Source organism: Puma concolor, chromosome B1, assembly GCF_028749965.1.
Source record: "Puma concolor isolate L17-30 chromosome B1, mPumCon1.1.hap2, whole genome shotgun sequence".
Lineage (NCBI taxonomy): Eukaryota > Metazoa > Chordata > Mammalia > Carnivora > Felidae > Puma > Puma concolor.
Genome location: NC_141670.1, coordinates 174,604,698 through 174,619,682, shown reverse-complemented (window position 1 = coordinate 174,619,682; position 14,985 = coordinate 174,604,698). Strand labels below are relative to the sequence as shown.

Genomic DNA, 14,985 nt, shown 5'->3' with positions numbered 1-14,985 from the left:
AAATTCTAAGCATTTCAATTTATTCCTATGATTTAAATGATCTTTTCCCACTTTCATATACAAAAAAATAAATGTGTAATATGCTAAATTCCTTATCCTCTAAAATGATGGCAGTATGTTTTATCCATAATCACAGGAAAATTATTTTCATTAAGAAAATATGCTGATCAATTTACAACATCCAAATTTCTTTTATTAATAACAATAAAGGGGTACAAATCCTGAATATTCTTGCTTGAATGCCGAACACTCACCTCTTTTCTTTTGCTTGCTACCATCTTCTTATCTGATCGTTGGACACTTCCGGTTCCAAAATAATCAAGCACTGATGTGGGGGTAAGTTTTATTGGTGATAAAGGCTTATTCTTGGTCTTAGTGTTTTCTTCATTCTTTTTCTTATTCGATGCTCCAAGGTAACTATTTGTAGATCTTCCATTCTCTTTTGATTTAGAGGCTGCCTTCTTACACATAAAGTCATCTTCTTCATCTTAAATGGAATATAACCAAACATTACTTAATAAAACATTGATTCTAATTATATAAAGCAACCACTTCCACCAGCTTTATAAAAACTACTCTAGAGCTATGGAAGGCTAATGATTTGTTTCTTCCTATCTCCTAAATTCAACAGTCATCCTTACATTTACCACTGCCATATATGTATTAAACCATTTCCACCAGTTACCACCCCAGAGGACACAAATAGATTTATTTACTCATGTTTTCAACAAATATTTACAGAGTATCCATTATGTGCTGGCACTGAGGACACCTACAGTGATACAGTGAATTAAAAAGACAAAATCCCTGCCTTCATGGAGCTTGGAGTCTAGAAGAGGAAACAGATATACAAGTAAACATATGCTGTCAAATTATAATTGCTATAAAGAAAAAGTAAAACAAGATGAAACAATTCAAGAGCAATGAGGGGGGTGCTCTTTCAGATATGGTCATCAGGGAAAGCCTCTTTGATAGGCAACATTCAAATAGAGTCTGGAAATGAAGATACCTCAGGCAATGAAAACTCAAGAGCAAAAGGCTTAAAGTGAGTGAGCTTGAAGGTCACTATGACTGCAGCATAATGAAAGGGATACATCACTAGAGTTTCAGTGAGAGAGGGAGGGGTCAAATCATGTGGGATCATGGAAAGAATGTTAGGTTCTATTTCAGAATGAGAATCCACTGGAGAATTTTCAGCAGAGTAGTGAGTGATCCAACTTAAGTCTTATCCTTTGGAGAACACACCATCAAGCGGAAAAAAACAAATGCAGGAAGACCATTTTGGAAGCTCCGGTTGTTCCAGAAGAAATGGTGATGCCTTGAACTAGAGTTATTTGCAGAGGTAATAAGAAGTCGTCAGAGTCTAGCTCTATACTGAAGGTGGACTGTCCAGCAATATCTAGCCATTCATATAAGACTTTAAATACTTTTTTTGGTTACGTTTTATCTTTCTTTTAAAAAGTTCTCATTAAACATCTAGTTTAAAAGTCTTTCTAAGCTTTCTAATCTTTCTAAAATGCTTAGATACAACAATGTACCTCAGAAAGGCCTAAAAGACATGGGGTTTTTTTTTGGTTCAGTGATTCACAAGATAAAAAGCTCTTTTCATTGGCCATTACCAATAACAAAAGAAATCCAATAGAAAAATCTAAAAGGCAATTGTGAAGACCAGGTCACTGTATGGGTGGGAGAGTTCACTTTATAAGTCTGATGTGCAAGGCCACATATAGGTGAGTCACTTCCTCTCAAGTACTCCCTCATTCAACCAAGAGCATTTGCCATGCACTGTGCTATTCCTACGTGGTTGCCACCTCAAAGAGGAACGTACCCACAATATGTAAAAAAAATCAAAAAGGATTAAAGGCTTACTTTCTAATTATTGTTTAAAGTTTATTATTTGAGGGGCGCCTGGGTGGCGCAGTCGGTTAAGCGTCCGACTTCATCCAGGTCACGATCTCGCGGTCCGTGAATTCGAGCCCCGCGTCGGGCTCTGGGCTGATGGCTCAGAGCCTGGAGCCTGTTTCCGATTCTGTGTCTCCCTCTCTCTCTGCCCCTCCCCCATTCATGCTCTGTCTCTCTCTGTCCCAAAAATGAATAAACGTTGGGAAAAAAAAAAAAAAATTAAAGTTTATTATTTGAGAGAGAAACAGAGCACACGCATGCCCACAAACAGAGGAAGGGCAGAGACAGAGAGGGACAGAGAGAATCCCAAAGAGGCTCTGCACTGTTGGCACAGAGCCCAACATGGGGCTCAATCTTAGGAACCATGAGACCATGACCTGGACCATGATCATGAGCTGAGCTGAGATCAAGAGTCAGATGGTTAACCAACTGAGCCATCCAGGTGCCCTACTTTCTAATTATTATATTTATACTAAAATGAAACTACAGAGGTGCCTGGGTGGCTCAGTCAGTTAAGCGTCCAACTTTGGATCAGATCACAGTTCCAGCCTGGCATCGGGCTTTGTGCTGACAGCTCACAGCCACCTACCGCAGATTCTGTTGTCTGTCTGTCCCTCTCCTGCTCACACTCTGTCTCTCTCTCAAAATATAGACATTAAAAAAAAAAAAAAAAAAAGTAACCCACCACTTAAAGCAAATTCTCTACAAATGAATTGTTCACTACAAATTTCCAAAGAATTTACATTTCACACTACCCTCCGAGGGCCTGGATAATCATGAATAAATTTATAAAATGGCTCCATACTCCTCGCCACCAACAACTGGACCAGGAGTGGACACTTGATCAAGATGGGGGCCAATCTTACCCTTGATCAGTTTGCTAAACTGACATATTTACACTAAAGTGTTAAGGTTCATTCCTGCATTCAGAGAGAGACAATAGCTTAACAAATTGCATTTTGCTTACAATAACCTACGTTTTTCACGATAAGCAGGTTTTAACCTGCAAGCAAAAGATTTTACTTAAAGCATACTTGTTTTATTTATCCTCAACTATAGTCAATCTACCTTCAAGCTTAAAATTTTCATTTGTAAACTTTTCTAAGCACATCCAAGGCTTTATATACTTAGATTTCAGTTTAACCATTGTTAACAAGAGTCAGCCAGCTGACCAGGTTCAGTCACTCACATATCTGTTCTCCCCACCTGACAATAGGACCTTGTCTGTCACTGCCAGATGTGGGAAAAGGTGTCTGATTCAGATGGTTTTGCAAAGGAGAGGTGTCATTATCACCATTCCACTAAAGTACAACAGCCACGATAATCACCCATAATAGTCCTGATAACCACTAAGAATGTAATTTGAAACTCTTTTCTTTTTCTCTAAGATAACAACGTAATGAATTGTTATATTACAGAAACCCAAATAATATTTTATAATTTAGGGGCACCTGGATGGCTCAGTTGGTTAAGTGTCCAACTTCGGCTCAGGTGATGATCTCACGGTTCGTGAGTTCAAGCCCCGCATTGGGCTCTGTGCTGACAGCTCAGAGCCTGGAGCCTACTTCAGATCCTGTGTCTCCCTCTCTCTCTCTGCCTCTCCCCGGCTCAAGTTCTGTCTCTCTCTCTGTCTCAAAAATAAACATTAAAAATAATAATAATAATATTTTACAATTTATAGCTGGTTTATTTTAAACCCCTAGACTCAGTTAAGCTGTAGCATAACCAAACCAGTGGCATTCAACAAACTATTCTACTTAGCAGTCAAAAAAATATTATGCAAATTATGCAAAGTGCCCTTAAAAGAAGATTCAAAACAAGACCAACACTGCTGATACCCTGGCTTTAATTTAATAAAAATAACCACAACACTGGAATCTACAAAGTGTAGACAACCAATACATCTCCCTTAGAGAGTAAGTGCAAAATTAAAAACATATTGTTTTTATAATATGTATATATAAGTGTATATAAGACTTCTAACCTCATCTGAGAGCTTATTAAATTTTATAATTTTCACTTGGTGAAATTTTCACTTTAAGTTCAACAGCTGTATTTCTGGGCACGAGGGATTACCTTAATGAAGAAAGAACAAAATTACATTGTCTCTGCAAAATGATAGTCCTCTACTAGATCCCCCTTTCCCCACTTTAAAAATGCCAAAAGCAGTAACATTCCATTTCCACTACACCCAGCCATGCTAATAAGCAGCATAACAAAAAATCCCAGAATTAAATGGACCATGTCAATCACTGTTCTTCTGTTACAGTTCTTCCCTAATTACTCAAGAACTTCCTCACTATCTAAAATGTTGTATTTGTCTTTAAGAACTCACTTCAGACAAGATCAATCACTGCTATTTGGTATAGCCCCAGAAAGGGAAACAATGGTATTGTAGACACTTGCAATCCCTAGTTTAACCCTTTCTCCAGCAATCTCATAAATATTTACAGCTAACAGGTTAACATGAAATTTAGTGAGATCAAAAATTTCTAAGATTATCACATTAAAAAGACTGTTAGCAAGGGTGTAAGGAAATGGGACTTTCACATACATAACAAGCAATGGTAGTAAGTTGTTTAAAATCTATAGAAGACAGTTTTGCAATATGTACCAAATCCTTACAAATGTATACCCATTAATTGGACCCAGTAATTCCACTTCTATGAATTTAGCCTTCAATAAAACAAATGTCTTCAAGCTATAGATCCAGAATGTACTATACCCAAACAGACACATTTTTTAAAATATTTTCATAATTTCTGAATAAAAATGTAATTACACATGGATTTTTTAAAAAATATATGGAGGGCTCCTGAGTAGTTTAGTCGGTTGAGCATCTGACTCTTGATTTCGGCTCAGGTCACAATCCCAAGATTGTGGGATAGAGCACAATCCCAAGATTGTGGGATAGAGCTCTGTGCTGGGCTCTGAGAGTGCTTAAGATTCTCTCTCTCTCTCCCTCTCTGTGTCTCTGTCTGTCTGTCTGTCTCCCTCTCTCTCTCTCTCCCCCCGCCGCCCCCCTCCTTCACTCTCTCTCTAAACTAAAAAAAAAAACAAAAAACAAAAAACGATTTTAAAGCTAGAAGTGTTCTGAATAAAATTTCAAGTATTTTATATCGTACTAGCTAAAACTGCATACAAGGCCCCTTTTTCTGTACTAACCACAAAATAAATAGCTCTACAATCCCCTTGGAAAGTAGGAGAAATTCTAGTGAAATACAGTCACGAAAAGAGAAAAAAGACTGGCTTGCCTGATTTGACACTTACTTAGTACTCCATGATTTATGCACTTCCCAATAATATTCCTTACAGTTATGGGAAAAGCTAACACCAAAAAAAAATAAACTCATGATCCTAAGCATAGGGGTATTTCCTATAAACACAGAGGATCATCAAGGAGAATACAGAAAAAAAAAAAAAATATGGTGTTCTATAAACTAATAGGCATATCTGAAAGCATTCTGTCATCTTACCTTGATAAAGGCAGAAAACCTGCAGAAAGCAGCAGTGCTATGTCTTTGTACTAGGACTTCTGAACTAGTTGTCTTAAAACTCCTATAGCCTTTAGTATTTCAAAGGCTACACCAATACGTTATTGAAAATGAAGGCAAAAGAGGCCAAAGATGAAAACAATGCCATCAGCTGCTTGCAGAAGACAGTCATTTTAACAGGTGTTGCTGTGACCATCCTCATATAAAATAAATATTTTACAATCCTACACAGTGTGCACAAATGAAACATTCCAAATAAAGTTATCGTTGTTTCTCTTTTTTAACATTTGTTCTTATTTTTTAATAAGCCTAAATTTGTTCTTGCATTGTCAGAAGCCAAAGGCAAACTGTGTTCTCTTCTCCCCAGGAACATATAATACGATAATGATAAACAGATCTAAGTCCAATTTCTTAGACCTAGTTGAAAATCACGGGCAATTGAACACTCAGAATCTCCCTCCAGGATATCTGTCTCCTTATAAAAACACCATCTATTTTTATTTATATACAACACAACCTCAAAAGTAGTAACAATCACCAAGTAAACTAGCATTATCCAACATACAGCAGAGGAATTGCCTGGGAGAGAAGATTGCTTTGCCATTCTGAGTTAGATACATTCATTTGTTTAGAAAGGGTAACAAATCAGAGAAAGAAAATAATGTGCAGGTCTACACAGAAACCTATTTATAAGCCAAGAAGGAAAAATATCTAATTATGGAGTTTATCCTGCTGAGACCTGGGGATTCTGATTTTCCTTCCTTCAGTCTGGAATACACAGAAACCAAATTAATGGAGATCATGCTAGACAGATCTGGTTATAGAGATTAAAAATTATTTGGTAACAACTAGCCAAAAACTGAAAAAGGAATCCGAGTTTTTAGAGCCTTTTTCTACCAAGTTCTTTTTCAACACTTTCCTTGAGTCAAAAACCCAAACTGTCATTTTGGTTTTGGAAGTAGAGAAAAGTTCAGAAGCATGCCAAGTCTTCAATATTTGTTAATTAAATGGATGGAAGAGAAACTAAACATACCATCTTTGCACCATTTATGTGGTGAATCAGACATTCTGTACTTCAGTATAATTAAATAAAACCTCTGTAACTGCTCACCTTTAATCAAGAAATTAAGAGAACACATGATTTGATTCATTACCAACAAATCCTCTTAGACTCAGATTTTGTTATATTTTTTAAATAAACCCATTTTATCATTTGTGAGGTGTAGTGAGGTGAGTAATGATAAACAAGAAAAAATGTACTGGCTTGTACTGTGATGTCATCCACCACACGGTGCCGAGTCCCTACCAGAGCAGCAAAAACCGTCCATGGAAAGTCACAGCTGGTTTCAGTTACTAAGAAAACAGAACACAGGAGAAGAAAGTGGAACATTTTACCACTTACTCTCCTTCTATCGCCACTGGATCTCACAAAAAAAGAAAAGTGGGTGGAAGGAGGCTTGGACAGTAGGACACAGGTACAACACCCACAACTTCTTACAATTTTCAGGTATGAAACATGCAATACAAGGAAACCTGATTGGCCATAAAGAGTAAAGGGAGCAGCTCGGCAACACAATTCCCCACTTCCATTCATATTCCACTTCCCCACATGTGGGAGGAGGTAACAATGCTGTCTCAGTATTAATGCCAAATATAAACCACTTGTATATTACTTCATTAGTATTTAGTTATTATTTTCCTAATATAGTACTACTTCCTTGGCATTCTGGAATACAATCCTGTGTCTCTCATGGTTTCACAAGTGCCTGATAGCAAAATATGGGTTATAAGAACAAACAGTCTGTTCATTTTTTTTAATGTTTATTTGAAAGAGAGAGAGAGAACACGAGCAGGGGAGGCGCAGAGAGACATGGAGAGAGAATCCCAAGCAGGCTCTGTGCTATCAGCGCAGAGCCTGACATGGGGCTTGAACCCATGAACCATGAGATCATGGCCTGAGCTGAAACCAAGAGTCGGCCGGCCGCCAAATGGGCTAAGCCACCCAGGCGCCCCAGTCTGTTCATTTTCAAAGATATTTCAGAATCTCAATAATCATTCCAGATACTCCAGTGCTCCATATGCCACTTAATTCTTTTCAAGTCTCATAATACACACTATTAAAATAGGACTGAAGAACTAGGAGGCAAAAAAGATTGCAAGAAAGCATCCAGCTCTTATAAAGATGTTTCAGTTAATGTGAATCTGTAAATAAAATTGCCAAAGCAGTATCAATGGCCTTTGAATCATCTATAAAATGGAAGAAATCGCTAAAGATTAAAGATGAGAAATGGAACCCAAATTGCCAAAAAGAGAAAGGCACATTTCCAACCACAGAACTGTAGAAGAGGAAAGGTCTGGTGACAGTTCTGTGCAACAGTATCAAGAGGAAGACAAAAGGAATATTCAACAGAAGAAGATGGAGTTCCCAGAAACAAACAATGCTGACCTAAGCGCTTATTTATTCTATTAAGTTACAGGACTAGCAGATGAAATAAATCTAGAAACAAGGGATATCTCGAGTTCAACAAAACATTCACCAATTTCTCTTCTGATTGGGTAAACCAGGGTTTCCAACATCTACAGTATTAACATTTTGAGCCAAATAACCCTTTTGAAGAGAGCTCTCCTGCACCCTATACAAGATGAAGAAATACAACATAGGTAACAGTGGTTATTAAGATCTACAAGTAATTCATGAGAAACAGAAGAGCTATATCCAAGGTGCTGATAACAGATCATGTCATTTTGGAAAAGGTTTCTTTACCTGTCTCTTAATACAAAACAAATTTAGGGGCGCATGGGTGACTCAGTTAGGCATCTGACTCTTCATTTCGGCTCAGGTCCTGATCTCACAGTTTCATGGGTTTGAGCCCCGCACAGGGTTCTGTACTGGCAGCGCAAAGCCTGCTTGGGATTCTCTCTCTCCCTCTCTCTCTCTCTCTGCCTCTCCCCAACTCACATTGTCTCTGTCTCTCTCAAACTAAACTTTAAAAAATGAATAATTTTACCAATGATTCAGAAAGAAATACAAAGATATGTTTATCAAATTTGTAGAAGGTATGAAATCACAGGATATGAAAAAACAAGTAGATGAGGGACATGCAAAGAACTACCGCATTCTTCCACAGTGAAACTTTGTGTAACCTTAGATTGAAAACTGCTTCTGAAAAGTCATCTCTCCTATTAAATTTGAAGATCAAATGAGGTGACTATGAAATATAAGCCATATAATGAATAATGCTATTCCATGAGGTCAGCAAAAGTGTTTTGAAAAAAAATCTATAGTAGTATACAAGATAAAATTTATTTTATCATTCTGGTAGAATTCTTCCCGCCTTGCACTCTGGACACAAGTCTTGTTTCAAATAAAGTAAGAAACTCCTATGTAAAAGATGCTGTAAGCAAGAAAATATGAGCTACAACAGTAGGCAGTATTAAGCTGGTATAAATCTGTAAAAGTTTTTAAGTTGAATTTTTTAAATTTTCTCTTTCTATAATAAGTATGAAAGTAATGAATAATGCGTATGAAATAGCACTATTGATTTCTAAGCTTCCACATTATTCTCTCTTTCTGGTATACATAATACCTAAATCTACAAGTTAAACTCTTCTAAAACCTTTCACATTTATCTCGAATTTCTCTCTCTCTAGGAAATGTTTCCCAAACCTCCCAAATAGAAGTTACCTCTCCCATGCCTGAATATCCTCAGGAGACATTTTTATTGCTGTTAATTTTTTCCTTATGTAATTTTTATATAAAAGACTTATCTCCCCAATGAACTCTACACCCTTGAAGACTACATTTTATTCTTTTATCTATTTCATAGATTATCCAGCACACTATTATGTACATACAGGATATTTGTTGAATAAATTAGTGAGGATTTAATATTGTTAAATATTGTTAAATATTGTTAAATAAATGACTGAATCAGGTTACAAAAGCCTGGAATCTAATAAGGTAAAAATGTAAGAGTTTATTTCAGAAAGAAATCTAATATAGGTAAGTGTTAAGTCCCCCTTTTGGAACCTGAAAACTGGAAAAGACCTGACAGAACAGCAGTATTTGTTCAAAAAAATATATTATTAGTGGTGCTTTTATCCAGAAGATTAATAAAAGTCAAAAGGAAACTAAAAATGCTGCTGGTAGGGGTGCAGTGGGAACCTTCATAAGAGCACTGGGCCCAGAAACAGAAAGTGGAAGCCCTATGTACTCTTCATAATATAGGCAGCTAAACTACATTCTTAAAATGAACCTCAAGAAATACTCCCCTCTTTTAAGTGATCATATTCCTCATTGTGAATGGCTCATTTATTAAATATATTACATTACAATGAAGCACAAACAAGTACACACATCAATAATCTAATATCCAAAATAAGAGCATGAGAAAAATTAAATGCATACTATTAAATTCCATGTAGAAGTTTAAAAGATGAGACAGGAATCTTTCTGTATTGAGACAAAGAGGCAGAAAATGAGGAAGGGACAAGGAGGAAGACAAGGAGAGTGAGGAAGGGAGGGAGGGAGGGAAAGAGGGAGCCAAAGACATTAAGTTATGAAAAAGCAAGCTACAGAATTTTATAATAAAATGCCACTCAAATAAATACAAGTGTGTATATATGTACACGTGGGTGTGTGTATATATATTTTATTTATATAGCTATATAAGGCAAAAGGGATAGATGAGAGAATGAAACATTGTCATCTGAATTGTTTACTTCTCTTTCAGTGAGAATGTGTTAATGTTTTACTCAGATAATTTAAAATAATATTAATCTAAATACTTTACTCATCCACCAAAATGATAAATTTAGTTTCTTTATAGAGTCTTAGTGCACAAATCAAAATTAATTTTTGAACAAGTATAATCCAAGAAATGTAACACACAGTTCTTAGTTCTTAGTTTCCTCTCACTTCAAGGAAATTTTCCGTCTCAATCGCTTTGGTTTCCCTGAAAATGTCTAAGAAAGGTACTCTATCCTTACATAATCTATTCCCACTTGTCTGGTAAACAAAACTATTATGTCTCTAAAAATCAGCAAAAGAGAATATTACACACAGAGCAGTATTTTCTGCTACTATTTTCCCAAGTCACAGGTCGCCAATATTACATGGTAAACTGGAGAACATTACATTCCCAATTTTTTCCCACTTAACATCTCCCAAATGATTATAACCTCAAGAGCACAGTCTCTGGAATTATGTGCTCAATTAAAACTACCAGTCATAAACAACTTTCAAGACAGGAAAAAACCCCCATCATTTTCAGCCAAACAGCAGCTCCTGATGAAACTGCATAATAAAAGGTCATCTTTGCCAAACAAAACTCAAGGTCTCTCACTTCATTAAACAGCTAAAAGTAAATATATTTACCCAGTACAACAAGTATTTGGGTTTTTACCAACTTACAAGAACATTTTACTAGAGTCAGTGGTTAGCTATGAAGGTATTTATAAGCCATTTTTTTCCTTTTCCTGTAATTTGGGAGGTTGATGTAATCAAACTAATTTAAAAATCAACAGAAGACATATTTAATCAAAATGATGATGAAAAAAATGTCACGGAGCTAGACGATAAGCCTAAAGATCTGTAAAACAATATAGCCTAAACAAATGTATAATAATATAAACTAAAAGCACTTGAATGAAGCAGGTTATTTTCTAAATTAAGGTTATTTCCTAAATGTTTTCTCATTGTTTATATAGCCCTGTGCAACCAGAATAAAATGTGAGCTACATATGTAGTTTTAAACGTCTCATAACCATATTTTAAAAAAGTGAAAAGAAACAAGTGAAATTAACTGTAATATATTTTATTTAACCCAAATAACCACACTTAAAGAAAGTGGAAAAGAAATAAGTGAAATTAAATTTAATGATATACTGTATTCAACTCAATATATCCAAATTATCATTTCAACATGTGATCAATACTAAAAAATTATTAATGAGACAATTTACTTCTTTTTGTACCAAGTCTTCAAATCTGTACATATACTTACAACACTCTCACTTGGGCCAGTCACATTTCAAGTGCTCAACAGCTACAAGTAAATAGTAGTTACCATACTGACAGTGTATATCCACAACATTAAGTGAGTCAGATACAATTTCTAAATTTCTGAGGCACAGTTACATAATCAACAGAAAGTCCTAAGCACTTAAGCAAAAGCAAAATGTTTTTATTTTTTAGCATAGTCTTTAAAGGCAGACGTAGGGATAAAATAAAGTTAAAATGTAAGAATAACAGTTAGTACTTATTGACCATTTACTATATGCCCAACCCTGTTTTAAATGCTTTTCAAGTGCTCTGCTAGCCCCAACCCCCAAGTGAGGAAACTAAGACACAAGGAAGGTAAATGAACGTCATCTCAGGCAATCTGATTTAAGAGTTTCTGCTCCTAAACACCACAAATGCAAGAAAAACACCAAACAAAAATTGGTATATGAAAGATAAAATAAGGAATAATGAAGCAAAAATTGTTTCTTTTGTTATTAACAGGTTTTTAAAATTAAATCATTGTCATATAATCCTTTTCCATAAGAGGTTCCAATCCCCAAATAAACAATACAATTTTAGGTTAATCTTATACTTGCAATATAAACATTTACATTTATAATGTGAATATTTATTCATAACCTGGTACTGAACAACTGTAGTTTTAGCTTTAAAAAAAGTAAAGAATAATTTTTAAAAATATTTTAAGGTGATAAATTTCCCAGTTTATTAATTTCAAGAAGCTGCACTTTTCTTAAAACCCATTATATTCCTCATTTTATTATGGACTTCGTTTTAACAGTTCATTATCTTATAAAAGGAAGAAAAAGGGATTATTTTCTTCCCATGAACCTGTAATTTCAAAGAATAAAAAAACATGAGAAGACAAAACAGGCATGTTTTAATTCTAAAAAAACAAACAAACAAAAAAAACCAGAATACTATGTAATAAATACTGAACATCCTATTAGATGGGTACATCACACCCCAAATTTCCAACTAAAATAAGGGGACAATGTTTACTTTCACACATACATGCCACCAGCAGAATGACAGAAACATGGATAATGCTCATTAAAATTTCAGATAAAGTGCTGGATATCTCTTCAGAAAATAACATTTGAAAATACCTGGCCTGAAATAAATGATCCCGTGTTAAAGAAAATCTGTGATCAGAGCTTAAATTGTCTGACCCTTCTGTGTACCTAAAATCACAAGATAAGGATAGCCAACTGATCCACAGTTGAAGGCCACGGCTGTCTGCACACTAACTTTGACGTTTCCAGGGTGTCACTGGAAAGCTCGATCACACCACCTTTGGTTACATAATAAACCTATCACCATACGTTTCTAGTATCCCTCCCACATATTCAAAACTTCACAAAGGTGGCCAGATCTCGGAGGGGGATCTCTTAATAGAAGAGTGCATTTGCACAATGTGCCTAAGCAGATATTTAGCAATAGAACAAAAAGGTTAGAGTCAGTCGGCCTCTGATGTAATGAAGAACTATCTCAGCTTACCAAAAAGTTTACAGAAAATACATTCATGTTATCTACATTTTGTTTTTGATCATTTGAATAACAATCAAATGTCTCTGAGAACCTATACGAAGCTATTTTTATATGCTTCAGGCACTGGGTCTGGCCCTTTCCTATGCACCATCCCAGTAAATCTCTCCAACAAGCCTATTCAAGTAGTGTCTCTACTTTATAGTCCGTGAGACTCAAACAACTGTTAGATGGCAACCGAGGATGGACCCTCAGGCAGGGCTTCTGACCTTCCAGGCTAAGATTTGTTCTACAACACAAGGACTTTCTTTCCTGTTTCATTCCCAACTTACTGAACAATTTATCTACCATGAGTACCCACATACTTTCAAGTAACAGCCCATACACGTAAGAAAAATTTTATTGTTACTCGTATCTTCAAAAACCTTGACCTTTATCTGCAAATTCCAGTAACATTAAAATCTTAGAGGTGAATTGTAGATCTCAATAAAGCTGTTATTGAAAAAAAAAAAAAAAAAATGGGGGGTGGGGGGGAGTGTGCCTGGCCGGTTCAGTAGGTAGAGCGTGTGACACTTGATCTCAGGGTTGTGAGTTCAAGCCCCATGTTGGGATGCCAAAAAATTTTTTAAAAACAAACAAGTCTTTAGCATGGTAATGACATCAACTCTCCAATTATCCTAATAATACTACCAAAGATAATCCAAAAACCTAATCTGTAACTCATTTCTCAAAAATGTTTATAAATCAGTCCCTTATATTGCTAACTTAACTCTCTCATTACTTCACCCCTAGGAAATGCCTTGACTTACCTAATTATGGTTTCTATACTCTCTATCCCACCCTGAACATTAGCAATCTAGCAATCACTCTTTTCTTTTTTTTTTATTAGGTTTCATGCACAGTGCACAGCCCAACGCAGGACTTGAACTCACGACCCTGAGATCAAGACCTGAGCTGAGATAGAGGGTCGGACACTCAACCAACTGAGCCACCCAGGCGCCCTTTTAATATTTTAAGTAATCTCTATATCCAACATAGGACTCAAACTCACAACCCCAAGACCAAGAGTTGCACACTCTACCCACTGAGCCAGCCAGGCACCCCTCTAGCAATCACTCTTATATTCTCATCATTCCACAACTCTCTTCAAGAATTTTAATGGTTCCCTTTCCCTGCTATGTTAAGTCTAAATCCATCTGCCTAGCTTTCAAGGTCTTCTCTAATCCTACCTCCCACTACTCCTCCTCATATGGGCAGTCTCTTCTGTGCCCTACGAACATACCAAGCCTTGTGCTGGATGCTGTGCTTTAAATAATCCCACCCCCTAAGCTGACATTCTTCCCTCCACCGCCTGCTCATCCTTCAAGTGCCAGATCAAATCTTGCCCTTCGAGCCCTCTGCCTGACTACTGCTTATTGCTACCTCAAGCGACTACTACAGTACTTCGGAGTCTGGTCATCTTTTGTACCTCCAGCACCTAGTTTCTGGGATGTAAAAAACACTCAATAAATGTCTGTTGAATATAAACTGTAATATGCTGTGCCAAAGTAATTATGTGGCTTTTACCGTCTCTTCAAACCAGGTGTGTTCACTTCACTAGCAATTCAAGTAGCAGAGTGCTAAAAATAATGGTTTCAGAGGTTTTCTTCAATATGAACAAATCAACAACCTATGAGATGCTTTCATGGTTCCTTCAAGTATTTCTACATAGGAACCAATTCAACAGGCTCTGTGAATTTGAAGATTAATACATCTAACCTTTTATTCCTGTTACAGTCTCCTCTAGGAATTAACAATGCCACAACCAAAATTACTTTACAGGGTGCATGAGCGGCTCAGTAGGTTAAGCATCTGACTTCAGCTCAGGTCATAATCTCACGGTTCATGGGTTTGAGCCCTGCTTCAGGTGAGCCCCACTTCTCTCTGTCTCTCTCTCTGCCCCTCTCAAAAAAAGGGGGGGTGGGGAGAGAAAAAAAAGAAAATCCTCACAGCGATTTAAAAAAAAATGACTTTACAACACATCTGAGTTTTTTCCCTAAGATGATAATTCAGAGTTCCTCACCATAAAGGAATACTATC

General features: G+C 36.3%; 1 protein-coding gene across 1 annotated transcript in view; it reads right to left on the bottom strand.

Annotated features, from left to right (window-relative positions):
- The window catches only part of RFC1 (replication factor C subunit 1), an 89,145-nt gene that overhangs the window by 34,699 nt on the left and 39,461 nt on the right, over positions 1–14,985 (bottom strand). The window contains exon 6 of the mRNA XM_025921430.2: positions 255–487. Coding sequence (XP_025777215.2) covers positions 255–487 — 233 coding nt within the window. The remainder of the gene's footprint in view (positions 1–254; positions 488–14,985) is intronic.